Source organism: Populus euphratica, unplaced genomic scaffold (assembly GCF_000495115.2).
Source record: "Populus euphratica unplaced genomic scaffold, PopEup_1.0 scaffold28.1, whole genome shotgun sequence".
NCBI lineage: Eukaryota > Viridiplantae > Streptophyta > Magnoliopsida > Malpighiales > Salicaceae > Populus > Populus euphratica.
The window spans coordinates 264180-274945 of NW_011499862.1; the positions used below are offsets into that span (position 1 = coordinate 264180).

Here is a 10766-nt window from a genome sequence, read left to right on the forward strand (position 1 = left end):
ATTAAGGCATCAACAGGAAGCCTTGTGGTTTTAACCAGCTGGGCTAGTTCTTGGGTTCTGACATACACATTTAATTTCATGTTGGAATGGAGTTCAGCTGGTGAATCATCTTCCTCCCTGCATCAAAACACACAAATACTGAAGAATTTTTCATGCCTATTGTGACCTTTATAGTATTTTGCAGGAACATTTTTCATCTTCAGTGGAATGTGTGCTTTAACTATTTTATTCATATGGAGGTTGGTGCCAGAGACAAAGGGACGGACACTGGAAGAAATACAATCAACATTAATCAGCTCATAGTTGTGATCGGGAAATTCTAAAGATGGTACAATGTTGGGCTGAGGACGTGAAATTTTTCCTTAATTATTTTAAAAAAACAATTATATGTAATTGATTTATGAATGTTGGGCTGAGGACGTGAAATTTTTCCTTAATTATTTTAAAAAACAATTATATGTAATTGATTTATGAATGTTGGGCTGAGGACGTGAAATTTTTCCTTAATTATTTTAAAAAAACAATTATATGTAATTGATTTATGAATGTTGGGCTGAGGACGTGAAATTTTTCCTTAATTATTTTAAAAAAACAATTATATGTAATTGATTTATGAATAAAAATAATGAAATCCTGAGTAAGTTGGGAAATTACTATAACCTCAAAGCAATTATTTCCAGTCCAGTATGGAATGAACACGTCTAATCAACCTTAAGAACAGAAACAAGCAGCCCAACTATGTTATCAATACTATCAGAACTTGAGCACGGAAAAAAATAACAATAATAATAATGGCAAGCAGCGTTTTCAAATATATTTGAAAGCAAGTCCACAAACTAGGAATCCTTGAAACTTCCCAAGACACGATAAACAACAAAAATCCACTTCACAGGAAACTTCTACTTCTTCTCTTCCTTCTCGGCTTCTGCAGCCCTCTTCAACCTGACACCAACATGGCGTGCACTTGTGCGCTCCACACGGAGCTTGTCATAAGCCCTGAATGACTTCATTTCCTCAGTGACCTTCACAAGCTCCACCGATGGCTTCTCCAGTACAATAGGCATAATCTGTCCTTGTACTTGGGTTGCAGTTGCCAGTTCCTCAGGAGCAGAATCGCCAGCCTGCAAGGAATGCATGTATAAAATGAATTCCAAGTAGAAAACCAGACGATCATCATATAATTCAGCCATACCACATAAAGTACCTTGAACTTGCGAGCACGTCTTGGGAAGACAACCAATTTGGCCTTGTATGTTTTCAGCCTCTGAACATTAGCTTGGAGACCCTCCAGAGACCGATTCCTGCGACGGTGATCAACTGCAATTCCAATTGTTGGAGCAAGTTTCTTTGGAATACCAGCAGCCTAGTGAAGAAAAAAGAAATGGTTTATTCACTATACAAAACTAACAAACATATCCACAGTTACCACGTAGAACCAAAAATATCCAAAAATTACATAGAAAGTGAAAACCATCCCCAAGACTCTTGCAAGACCTAAAGTAATTTTACATATCCATGCTCCCAGAGAAATGTGCCATGAAAACTAGATACATACATACATATCCATCTCTATTAAATGTTGATACGAAACATTTCTAAGTTAAAATGTGAAACTGTGCAAAGTAAAAATACAACTCTATATCGGAGTAAATACAGATACCCTAACCTTAAATCTCTAAGCAGATGAACGCAATTAATAGCAGGGGGGAAATTAAGCCCTTCGAAGACTAGAAGATAATGAAACATGAAAAAATAAACGAAGAATCAGGATAGTAAAAAAAAACAACTAACCTTGAGTTCTTCAAGAGAAAAACCCCTACCAGCTCTCACTTTCATATTATACTTCAAAGTCTGGCCATGTACAATGGGTCGAAGAGGTCCGGCCGTAGGTCGAGGAAAGATTTTGACTGCCTTCTTCTGACGAGCTGAAGATGGTTACAAATAACACAGGCATAAATATTCTTAATATAACTATTTCCAGGAAAGGACCCTACATGTAAACAGACAGACCAGAGATGGGTATATTTGATTAAAAGATAAAAACTACATGTAAACAGACAGAAGCCACTCACCTATGCGTCTGCGGGTCTTTCGGGCTGGTTGGTTAAACCATGTCTTGACATAGTTTTGCCAGTGCTTCTTGAAGTGCCCATTGGGCACAACATTGTTATGCTTAACCATGTCTTACCTGAGCCAGTACAAGTCACAGAGTGAGAGACACGACATGTGAAACGAATCATGCTGACAACGTTAAGAAAGCAAGGCTTAAACTAACAAAAACTACAAGCACGCTATATCAAAACTAAATCACTTAGTCACTTAGATTAACCATTAACTGGCTTCCTATTGGACAAAACAAGCTACAAATCGAAGCAGCAGGATGGAGAGCACAAAGACAATGAGAGAGAAAAGGGATAATAATTTGGAGGTGGGAGAAAATCCAAAACAGAAAATCACTTAATAACTCTTGTGCAAGCTAACCAGCAGGCAATAGCAATCCACAAGCTAAAAAAAAAAGAAGCAATGCTTAAAACTCGTCAGCAGATCCAACAATGTTCTTGGTAAAGCAAGCGAAGTACAAGAAAATGGTTACCCAAATTCTGGGTTACTTACAAAAAAGAAACTGAAGGCAAAGGAGAGACAAGAGAGACACCTGTTAAGAGAGAGAGGCGCAGCCGTTTATGAGAGGATGAGGAAGGGGAAGAGGAAGAAGAATTCTAGGGTGTAGGGTTTTTTAGGGTTAAGCTTTTCGCCTTTCAAATGTGACAAAGCCCAATACAAGCCGGCCCAACACCACTAACCAGATCTGGTATTATTATGTAGATTTAAAAGATATTTAGGATGCAGCGCATATTTTTTATTTAAAGTAAAATTAAAATTATTTTGTATCTTTAATATTAATTTTTTTATAAAATTATAAAAAAATCATTTAATATTTTTTCAAGTATTCAAAATCTGTTAGAAATAGTATTTATCATTATATTTTAATTTGGATTGACTAAACAGGCAATTACTTAGTTAAAACAGTATTTTTATTATATTATTTTAAAAAAATTCATTTAATTTAACTTTAAATCGTTTTTATTTATTGCTGCCCTAGGGCATTTTCCATGAAGAAAAATATTCATTTGGACGTGGACGAGCACATGCTTCATGCTTGTCATTTGCTTTTTTTTTTTTTTTGTTATTATTATTTCTTTCTCAGTTACCTCAGGCGAGCGAAATGGTAAGTGACGCTACAATGATAAATATATAAAATTAAATATGTTTTTATAATATTTATGGAATAAATTTTTATATATTTAAAATAGAAGGTCTCGAGATATATTTTTAAATATAATATTTTTATTTTTAAAATATCATTTTAAAAAAATTTTAATTCTAAAATTGTATAATTAAAATTTGAAATGACTAAAATAATTATTATCATAATTTTAAAACCTGACTCGAATGTAAATTCAGGACAAAACCAAGGTTATAGAATGGAAGAATCAACCTAAGTTGATCTAAATCAACATAAAAATAAAAAGTAGTTATTATTATAATTTTAAAACTCAGTTCAAGAGCTGACTGAGGCAAGGCTCGGGTAGTTGGTAGGGAGGGTCAACTCGGGTTAACCTGAATTAATATTGACGTATTTTTTTGAAAAAATCAAAGCAATTTTATTTTAATAATTTTTTTTAAAAAAATTTGATCCTAAATCGACTCAGGTTTTCTGACTAGATTGGATTAAGACAATCTTTTTTTTTTCTTAAACTTGAAGTAGTCGAAGTCTTCAGCCGCCTAGGTTCCAAATCAACCTGCCAAGTCAATTCGTGGTTTATTATTAATTTAAACACATAATATAAATTAATATATATATATATATATATATTTAGAATATATAAGTTTTACAATAATATATATTAAAGATAAAATATATATTTTTTCATTTTTTTTTGTATATTGACTATAACCGAAGATAATATAATAATAATAATTACCATATCTTATACACCAATATTAAACACAATTTTATCTTACCTTCACCATCTCTGTTATTTTCATCTCTTCAACCGCATAATATTTAAAATACATTACAAACCTATATATAATTGAGCTAAAGACAGACATGTGCTAGCGTAGCAGTATCATCGAATGGGAATAGGAACGGTGGGAAAGTTCGGGTACGGACTTTTATTTTGGTTGTTTTATCTTTTTCACATAAAAAATATTGCGTAGACAATTGTTCTTTGCTTCTTCTTTTTTTTTTTTTTAACTAGTGAGATTGTATTATTTAACTTTTTATATAAATAAAAAAAGTTATTAATTTATATATATATATATATATACATTAAAAAATATATTTTTTTATATAATTTGAGATATTTGAGTTAATTCACGTGGATCACAACTAATCTTTAAACTCACTAAACACCTTGCAAATTCAATAAACAAATAAAAGATGATAAACATGCCCAAAGAGATAAAAAATTCCTTATTAGAAATGAATTCTAAAAAAAACTCCAACATAGAATTGAGATTCCCTTCAATGCGTAATGGGTTGAAGTTTAACCTTGTAATTAAGTTTGTATATATAAGAAAAAAATAATGTAGAATGAAAAGAAATAGAATGAAGATCTTAGAGAGTGTGATTGAATGAACTGACATGCAGTTTTTAAATGGCTTGAACTTGAATGGTTTACCTTATACCTATGGATATTTATAAATCTCGAGCATGTCTACTTATCTTCGCAGAGAATGGTGTTGCGAATACCTTGAAGTGAGTGAGGTTGCATATGTGGAGTTGCAGATGAGTTCTTGTGTATTTTGTGTCATTAGTAGAGAAGATTGGTGCTCACCATCAACTGTGATGTTTCGCCTGTGCTATTAGTATAAAAGTTGGTATTTCTGCTCTGCATAAAGAATCTGGCGTGCACTTGAACGGCAATGTATGGTTTGAAGGTGTGCAGGTATGAACCAGTAGGAGGTGCGTGCCACCGCAGGAACTTCTTAGAACTCAAAAAATACTTTGAGAAATGTGCTTGTGTAAGTGTACTCTGTTGAGGCTTAAAAATAGCATGGCCAACTTGTCGAGCCCAAAGATTGTCAAGCTAGGGTGTCTAGCTGGTCGAGGCAATCCTAAATAGCTAGAACTTCTTGTCGTTTCAGCCTGTCACAACCGAGTATGATAATCTTAGGAAAAAGCAAACTAGAAAAAAAATAAAATATGGTGATTAATTTTTAATTAATTTAATATTGAAAAAATAAATTAAAATTTAAAATATTTAATTAAAATAATAAAAAATATAAATAAACTTGATTTAATATGTTAAACTTGCATTTTATAACTTTTTATCTAAAATAATTATATATTTAATCGCATGGCAACTAGATGCATGATTCTTTTTGTATAAAAAATAAATTATTAAATAAAAAAATAAAAGAGGCATGTTGGATTAATAAGAGTATTTTTTTAAGCAACTTTTATAGTCGTGGATTAAAAAATATAGTTATTTATCTTTAAATACATGTTTAATAAAAATTATAATTAAGATTTATGTATAATAAAAAAAATATATAAAATGTTTAGTGATTGAAACTCAGTTTAAAAAAATGTAAAAACTATGTTTTAATTTTAATTTTTTTAATAGATTCCATAATATAAAATACAATTTGATATATTATTAAATATTTTATTGTGTTTTTTTACCGTAAACACAAAAATTAAAATTTAACAAATACGCTCTGAAAAAATAAAAAACATGATAATTTTTTTCCAAGTAAATAAAAAAGGTTTAATCAATCTATTTGATTTAAGAAGATGGTAATTGCCAACCATCTTAATATTTTCTACCCTTCTATGTAAAAAAAATCCAGGCAGTGTTGAAAATTGCGCCATGGTACTATGTCCTTAAAAAAATTCAACTCTTAACTATTTTTTTATTTAAAATATTTTAGTTAAGTTGATAAACTTATTTATAATCTCAAATAATTTTAAAATCAATTAAAAAAACTTGAAATTAATTTAAATTCCAAAAATTTCTCAAACTCATATTTATCATTTTAGAGTATTAAAACACTAACAAACATCTCAATTAAATTACATTTATTGAATAAGATTTTTAATATTAATTTTTTTATAAATAAAATTAATATTAATAATATTTTTTTCTCTCTACTTACAAAAGTTTTCGTACTTTTCCCAGCTATCCTAGTTTATTAGCTATAATGGCTAGCAAGACTCAACAAAAAGTGTAGCATCGTTGCGCTTCTCAATTTTTTTTCATGGCGGATGGAGAGAGAGAGAAGGCTGGGAGCACTCGTAAGAGGATAGAAGTACCCAACAACGACAGAAAGTGTAAAGGGCTTATAAGTCAGAAACTTTAATACATGGTTAAAATGATTAAAATTAGAAAATACAGGGACCTAATGCACTTTTATCCCTTCATCAATCCCCAACAAGAAAAACAGAAGACAAGGCAGTCAACATCGAGTGGGTCCCTTGCCAGCAGTCTACCTGTCATACTGTCTTGGTGTTCATCATCAAGTCCTACTACACAGAAACTCTCTTTCCATGCTTGAACTTGAACAGTTGAACTCATCTTTTCTTCATGGTCCCTTAATTGTTTTGGCTCAATTATATCTTGGTCTTTCAAGAAATTCAAGATAAGAGTAGGATAAGAATGGAAGGAGAAATATCAAGCGCTTTACTTCTCAAAGAAAGGACTCAAATACATGGTGGTGGCAGTGGAGGGAAAGAGCAGAGAGGAGGTTCTTCAGCAACAACGATGGTGGTGTTAAGTACCCTTGTAGCTGTGTCAGGTTCATATGTTTTCGGATCAGCTGTAAGTTCTTTCGCTATTACCCTTACTATCATTGTAAGTAAATGTGTGGTCCATGAAAGATTTCCTATTTTGATACACGATGAATATGTTGGGATTAAATATTGTCTCGTGCAGAATCTTGGGCCAAACTGCCCTTAATTGACACCGATTTTTATTTCTTGTAAATGATGAACTAGTTAGATTAAGTTTGCATGGTTTTAGAGGTAAATAATTCTCAAGGCTTAACCAATGGATGGATTCATCAGTCCTAGATTTGCAAATAAAAGATCATGAGTCGTAGCCCTGATACTGATTTGCTGTTAATTAATGCTGCGAGGCAGAACGCAGTGGCATGACACTTGCATTATTCTGAGAAGCTATCTTCTTTCCACCCCCTCCATTAAAATGCATTTATGAGCAAAAAAACATGAAGTTTGAAAGTAACTAGTAAGATACATTTGGAAAAGAATTGCCCTCATTTTTATTGATGAAAGATAAGGTAGTGGATTGCAATTACAGCAGGTGCATTTAATCTGAGGATCTTCAAATCTCATCTTGGAATTTGAACGATATTGGTACTAACTTTTGATGAATATGTTTATATTTTCATGGTGAGGTGTGGAGGCTTTCTATTCTATTGGTTTCTTTTCTGGGGTGCATAGCAGTCTTTGGCAGTGTGATAATATGAACTTGCTAGGCCAATTGTGCACAATGATATCTCTCCTCCAAAAGAATGGCTATCCATTTCAGCTGATTTGTGGACTAAACTGCATAAATTTTATGTACAGATAGGATATTCATCACCTACTCAATCTGGAATCATGGAAGACCTGGGTCTATCTGTAGCAGAGGTAAGCGATTATAATACAAAGTTAAGTAAAATCTTTTCAGTTGCTCAATAAGTACCGCATCATTCTGTCCTTTTGCATAAAATGCCTTGTATTGCTTTTTTTTTTTTTTTTTCTGTATATAGGAGCATGGATCTTTGATATGCAGTCTTGTTTTAACACATAAATTGATTTTAGTCGATGAAAATAATCTTGATTTCATTGTTATCAACACTTTTCTAACAGAATGACCTTTAGTAATGAAGGGAATTGTAACGTAATAATATAAAACCATTATGGAGCTCACCTAATAGCTTAAGTTCTTAGATTGAGATGATTTTTTGACAGGAATAACAATATATCTTTCATGATTAGTAATGAAAGGCAATAGTTGCAGGTATTGAACTTCATCATTCACCAAGAAACTTGATGCATCAGCCAAATTGCATGTGTCTAAGATTAAAAATTATGCCATTAATTGAATCTCATGTGTAATTTATTGTAATTTAATTTTGTTTTAAATTCCTCAAATGTTTGCTTTCTATCTCATTTTTTTATGCAGTACTCACTTTTTGGTTCAATATTGACCATTGGGGCAATGATAGGAGCAATAATGAGTGGGAGAATAGCAGATTATATCGGCCGAAGAGGTGTAAGTAGTACCGTGGAATTATAACTGGCTGTACCACATTACTATCAAATTCTACATCAAGCCACTTCTCAACTCTTGATTTTTCCTTACTTTGGCTTTGACAAACCAGACAATGGGCTTTTCAGAAATAATCTGCATTATAGGGTGGATGCTAATAACATTCTCCAAGGTTCTCTTCTCATCTCCTTCGACATCCTGCAGTTTCATTACTATGCTTATGCTCTGTACAGTTTCTAAGGAGAATATGAATGCTTCAATATCAGTTCTATGTTTATTTTATTGAATCAATATGTTGAACTTTTCAATGTGTGTTGAAAGGCTTCTTGGTGGCTTGATGTTGGAAGATTGCTTGTTGGATATGGGATGGGCCTTCTTTCTTATGTGGTAATTCTCTTTCAGCATTTGATTCACAGTTGATTGCTCGTTCATGGATCAGGACTAAGTCATTTGTGTTTTCATTGACAAAAAGATTCCCGTATACATAGCTGAAATTACTCCTAAGAATCTTCGAGGAGGTTTTACGACAGTTCATCAGGTATGGCATTATGAAGTCCACTTAGTGTATACTGTTTGGCTCTAGACAAAGAATATCATTTTCTGATGCCCTACTCACCACTGATTCTGCAGTTGATGATATGCTGTGGGGTGTCAATTACATATCTTATTGGAGCTTTCGTGTCCTGGCGAATCTTAGCTCTAATTGGTAAATTTTCTGTCTGCTTAATTTGGTGATCCTACAAGTAATGCGAAGGTAGTTCCATGACTGCTGGCTTGTCTTTGGTGTCAATCCAGGAACTATTCCATGTATTGTTCAGATTGTTGGTCTATTCTTCATTCCAGAATCTCCTAGATGGTTGGTGAGCAATACTCCGAAATTGTAAACAACTTTGTATGGCCATGAAGGGATTGTAATTTTGTCACTGCTGCTCTAGAAACTTCTGATTATTTTGTGTCCATGTAAATTGCTAAAATTTCTTGTTAGTGCATGTAAGAAAAGCTAGCATCCGTTTAACATGAGAGATTTGAGAGTATATGGCAAATGACTGTTGCAGGCAAAGATTGGGCGAGGTAGAGAATGTGAAGTGGCTCTACAGTGCCTTAGAGGGCACAATGCTGATATTTCTGATGAAGCAGCTGAGATTAGAGTAAGCTTTTTTACTTGATATGTTCAACATAAAATTGAAGTTTTGCACTTCGCTTTACGTCTGTGTTTTTTGTTCATTTGCTTTGACATAAGAATAGAGATGGGTTTTAATGGTTACAGGATTACACAGAAACCGTTCTGCAGCTTTCAGAAGCTAGTATATTTGAATTATTCCAGTGGAAGTATGCTCATTCACTCATTGTGAGCTTTCTGTGATACATCCTAACCACAAAATTTTCCCTTTTTGTCCCACTGAATTTGGAGAAACATTCAATAGGAATAAAATTTAGGAGTAAATTAAATTTGTTTAGGTTGGAGTTGGCCTGATGGTACTGCAACAATTTGGAGGGGTCAATGGCATTGCATTTTATGCAAGTTCCATATTTATATCAGCAGGTAGATGAAGGATCTTTCATTAATTAACTATACAATATTTATTCAAACAGGAGAAGTGATCATTTGAATCTCTGATTGTATGACAGGGTTCTCTGGCAGTATTGGGATGATTGCAATGGTTGTTGTTCAGGTTACAACTCTCAATGTTGTTAAGCATTGGACTCTCCTTAATTCTTTGTAAGAGATAAAGTGTGACAAATATTAGAATTTGTTTTCTGCAGATTCCAATGACAGCACTTGGAGTAGTTCTGATGGATATATCTGGACGACGTCCTCTTTTGATGGTATGAAGGCATAGAAATTGTTCCAAGTCTGTGATGTCATTTGAGTGTTAACCCATCCTGAAGTCTACCAATTTTTATAGGTCTCTGCTGCAGGAACATGCTTGGGTTGCTTTCTTGCAGCGTTATCATTTTTATTGCAGGTTCTTTTGGAATTAAATCATTTCTCTTGGAAATATTTTCCCCATTTTTATGCAAATTTGCTGAGAGCACATAGCTTGCTATTTGCAGTACCTTAATAAATCGGTGGCTGTCTCTCCATTTCTTGCACTTTTTGGTGTGCTGGTAATGCTAAATAACTATGAAGGCAAATTCTCCTTTCTTTCTGATACACATGTTATGCTTACAGATCATTCAATCAGATTTATACAGGATCATTCTCACTAGGTATGGGAGGGATTCCATGGGTTATTATGTCTGAGGTAAGTGGACTACATTAGGCTCAACTATTCATAGTGCTCGGAAAATTTCTATTATCTTCGATAAACTTTTGAAATATGAATAAATGATGAATAGCTTGACCATAAGAATGATTTCAATTTCAGGTCTTTCCTATAAACATGAAGGGTTCAGCTGGAAGCCTAGTGACACTAGTTAGCTGGTTAGGTTCTTGGATTATATCCTATGCTTTCAACTTCTTGATGGATTGGAGTTCAGCAG

The 10766-nt window shown here is 33.0% G+C and overlaps 3 protein-coding genes across 5 annotated transcripts in view; 2 read left to right on the plus strand and 1 right to left on the minus strand.

The window, feature by feature from the left end:
* LOC105124978 (sugar transporter ERD6-like 3) overlaps positions 1-397 on the plus strand; it is a 5808-nt gene extending 5411 nt beyond the window's left edge. Inside the window, exons 18-19 of the mRNA XM_011025217.1 lie at positions 17-100; positions 185-397. Coding sequence (XP_011023519.1) covers positions 17-100; positions 185-303 — 203 coding nt within the window. The 3' untranslated portion in view covers positions 304-397. The remainder of the gene's footprint in view (positions 1-16; positions 101-184) is intronic.
* Positions 398-714: 317 nt separating this feature from the next.
* Positions 715-2762, minus strand: LOC105124980 (60S ribosomal protein L13-1-like). Of its 2 annotated transcripts, none has more exons than XM_011025218.1 (5): positions 2654-2762; positions 2073-2188; positions 1792-1925; positions 1205-1363; positions 715-1121 (listed from the first exon to the last, which is right to left on the minus strand). In XM_011025218.1, exons 2-5 carry the CDS (start codon positions 2179-2181, stop codon positions 900-902), a joined length of 624 nt encoding a protein of 207 aa, XP_011023520.1. In that variant the 5' UTR covers positions 2182-2188; positions 2654-2762; the 3' UTR covers positions 715-899. The 2 variants fall into 2 exon arrangements, with proteins under 2 accessions (XP_011023520.1, XP_011023521.1); XM_011025219.1 differs by having other exon boundaries at positions 2614-2709.
* A 3442-nt stretch (positions 2763-6204) lies between these two features.
* The window catches only part of LOC105124981 (sugar transporter ERD6-like 5), a 5261-nt gene continuing 699 nt past the window's right edge, over positions 6205-10766 (plus strand). Inside the window, exons 1-17 of one of the 2 annotated variants that reach the window (XM_011025220.1) lie at positions 6219-6827; positions 7595-7657; positions 8196-8285; positions 8395-8454; positions 8604-8669; positions 8755-8820; positions 8913-8988; positions 9078-9142; positions 9338-9430; positions 9550-9630; positions 9741-9825; positions 9912-9955; positions 10047-10109; positions 10190-10249; positions 10338-10391; positions 10469-10528; positions 10652-10766. In XM_011025220.1, the coding sequence (XP_011023522.1) occupies positions 6666-6827; positions 7595-7657; positions 8196-8285; positions 8395-8454; positions 8604-8669; positions 8755-8820; positions 8913-8988; positions 9078-9142; positions 9338-9430; positions 9550-9630; positions 9741-9825; positions 9912-9955; positions 10047-10109; positions 10190-10249; positions 10338-10391; positions 10469-10528; positions 10652-10766 (1303 nt within the window). In that variant the 5' untranslated portion in view covers positions 6219-6665. Of the gene's footprint in view, positions 6828-7594; positions 7658-8195; positions 8286-8394; positions 8455-8603; positions 8670-8754; positions 8821-8912; positions 8989-9077; positions 9143-9337; positions 9431-9549; positions 9631-9740; positions 9826-9911; positions 9956-10046; positions 10110-10189; positions 10250-10337; positions 10392-10455; positions 10529-10651 lie in introns of both variants that reach the window. The other variant, XM_011025222.1, reaches the window with a different exon arrangement.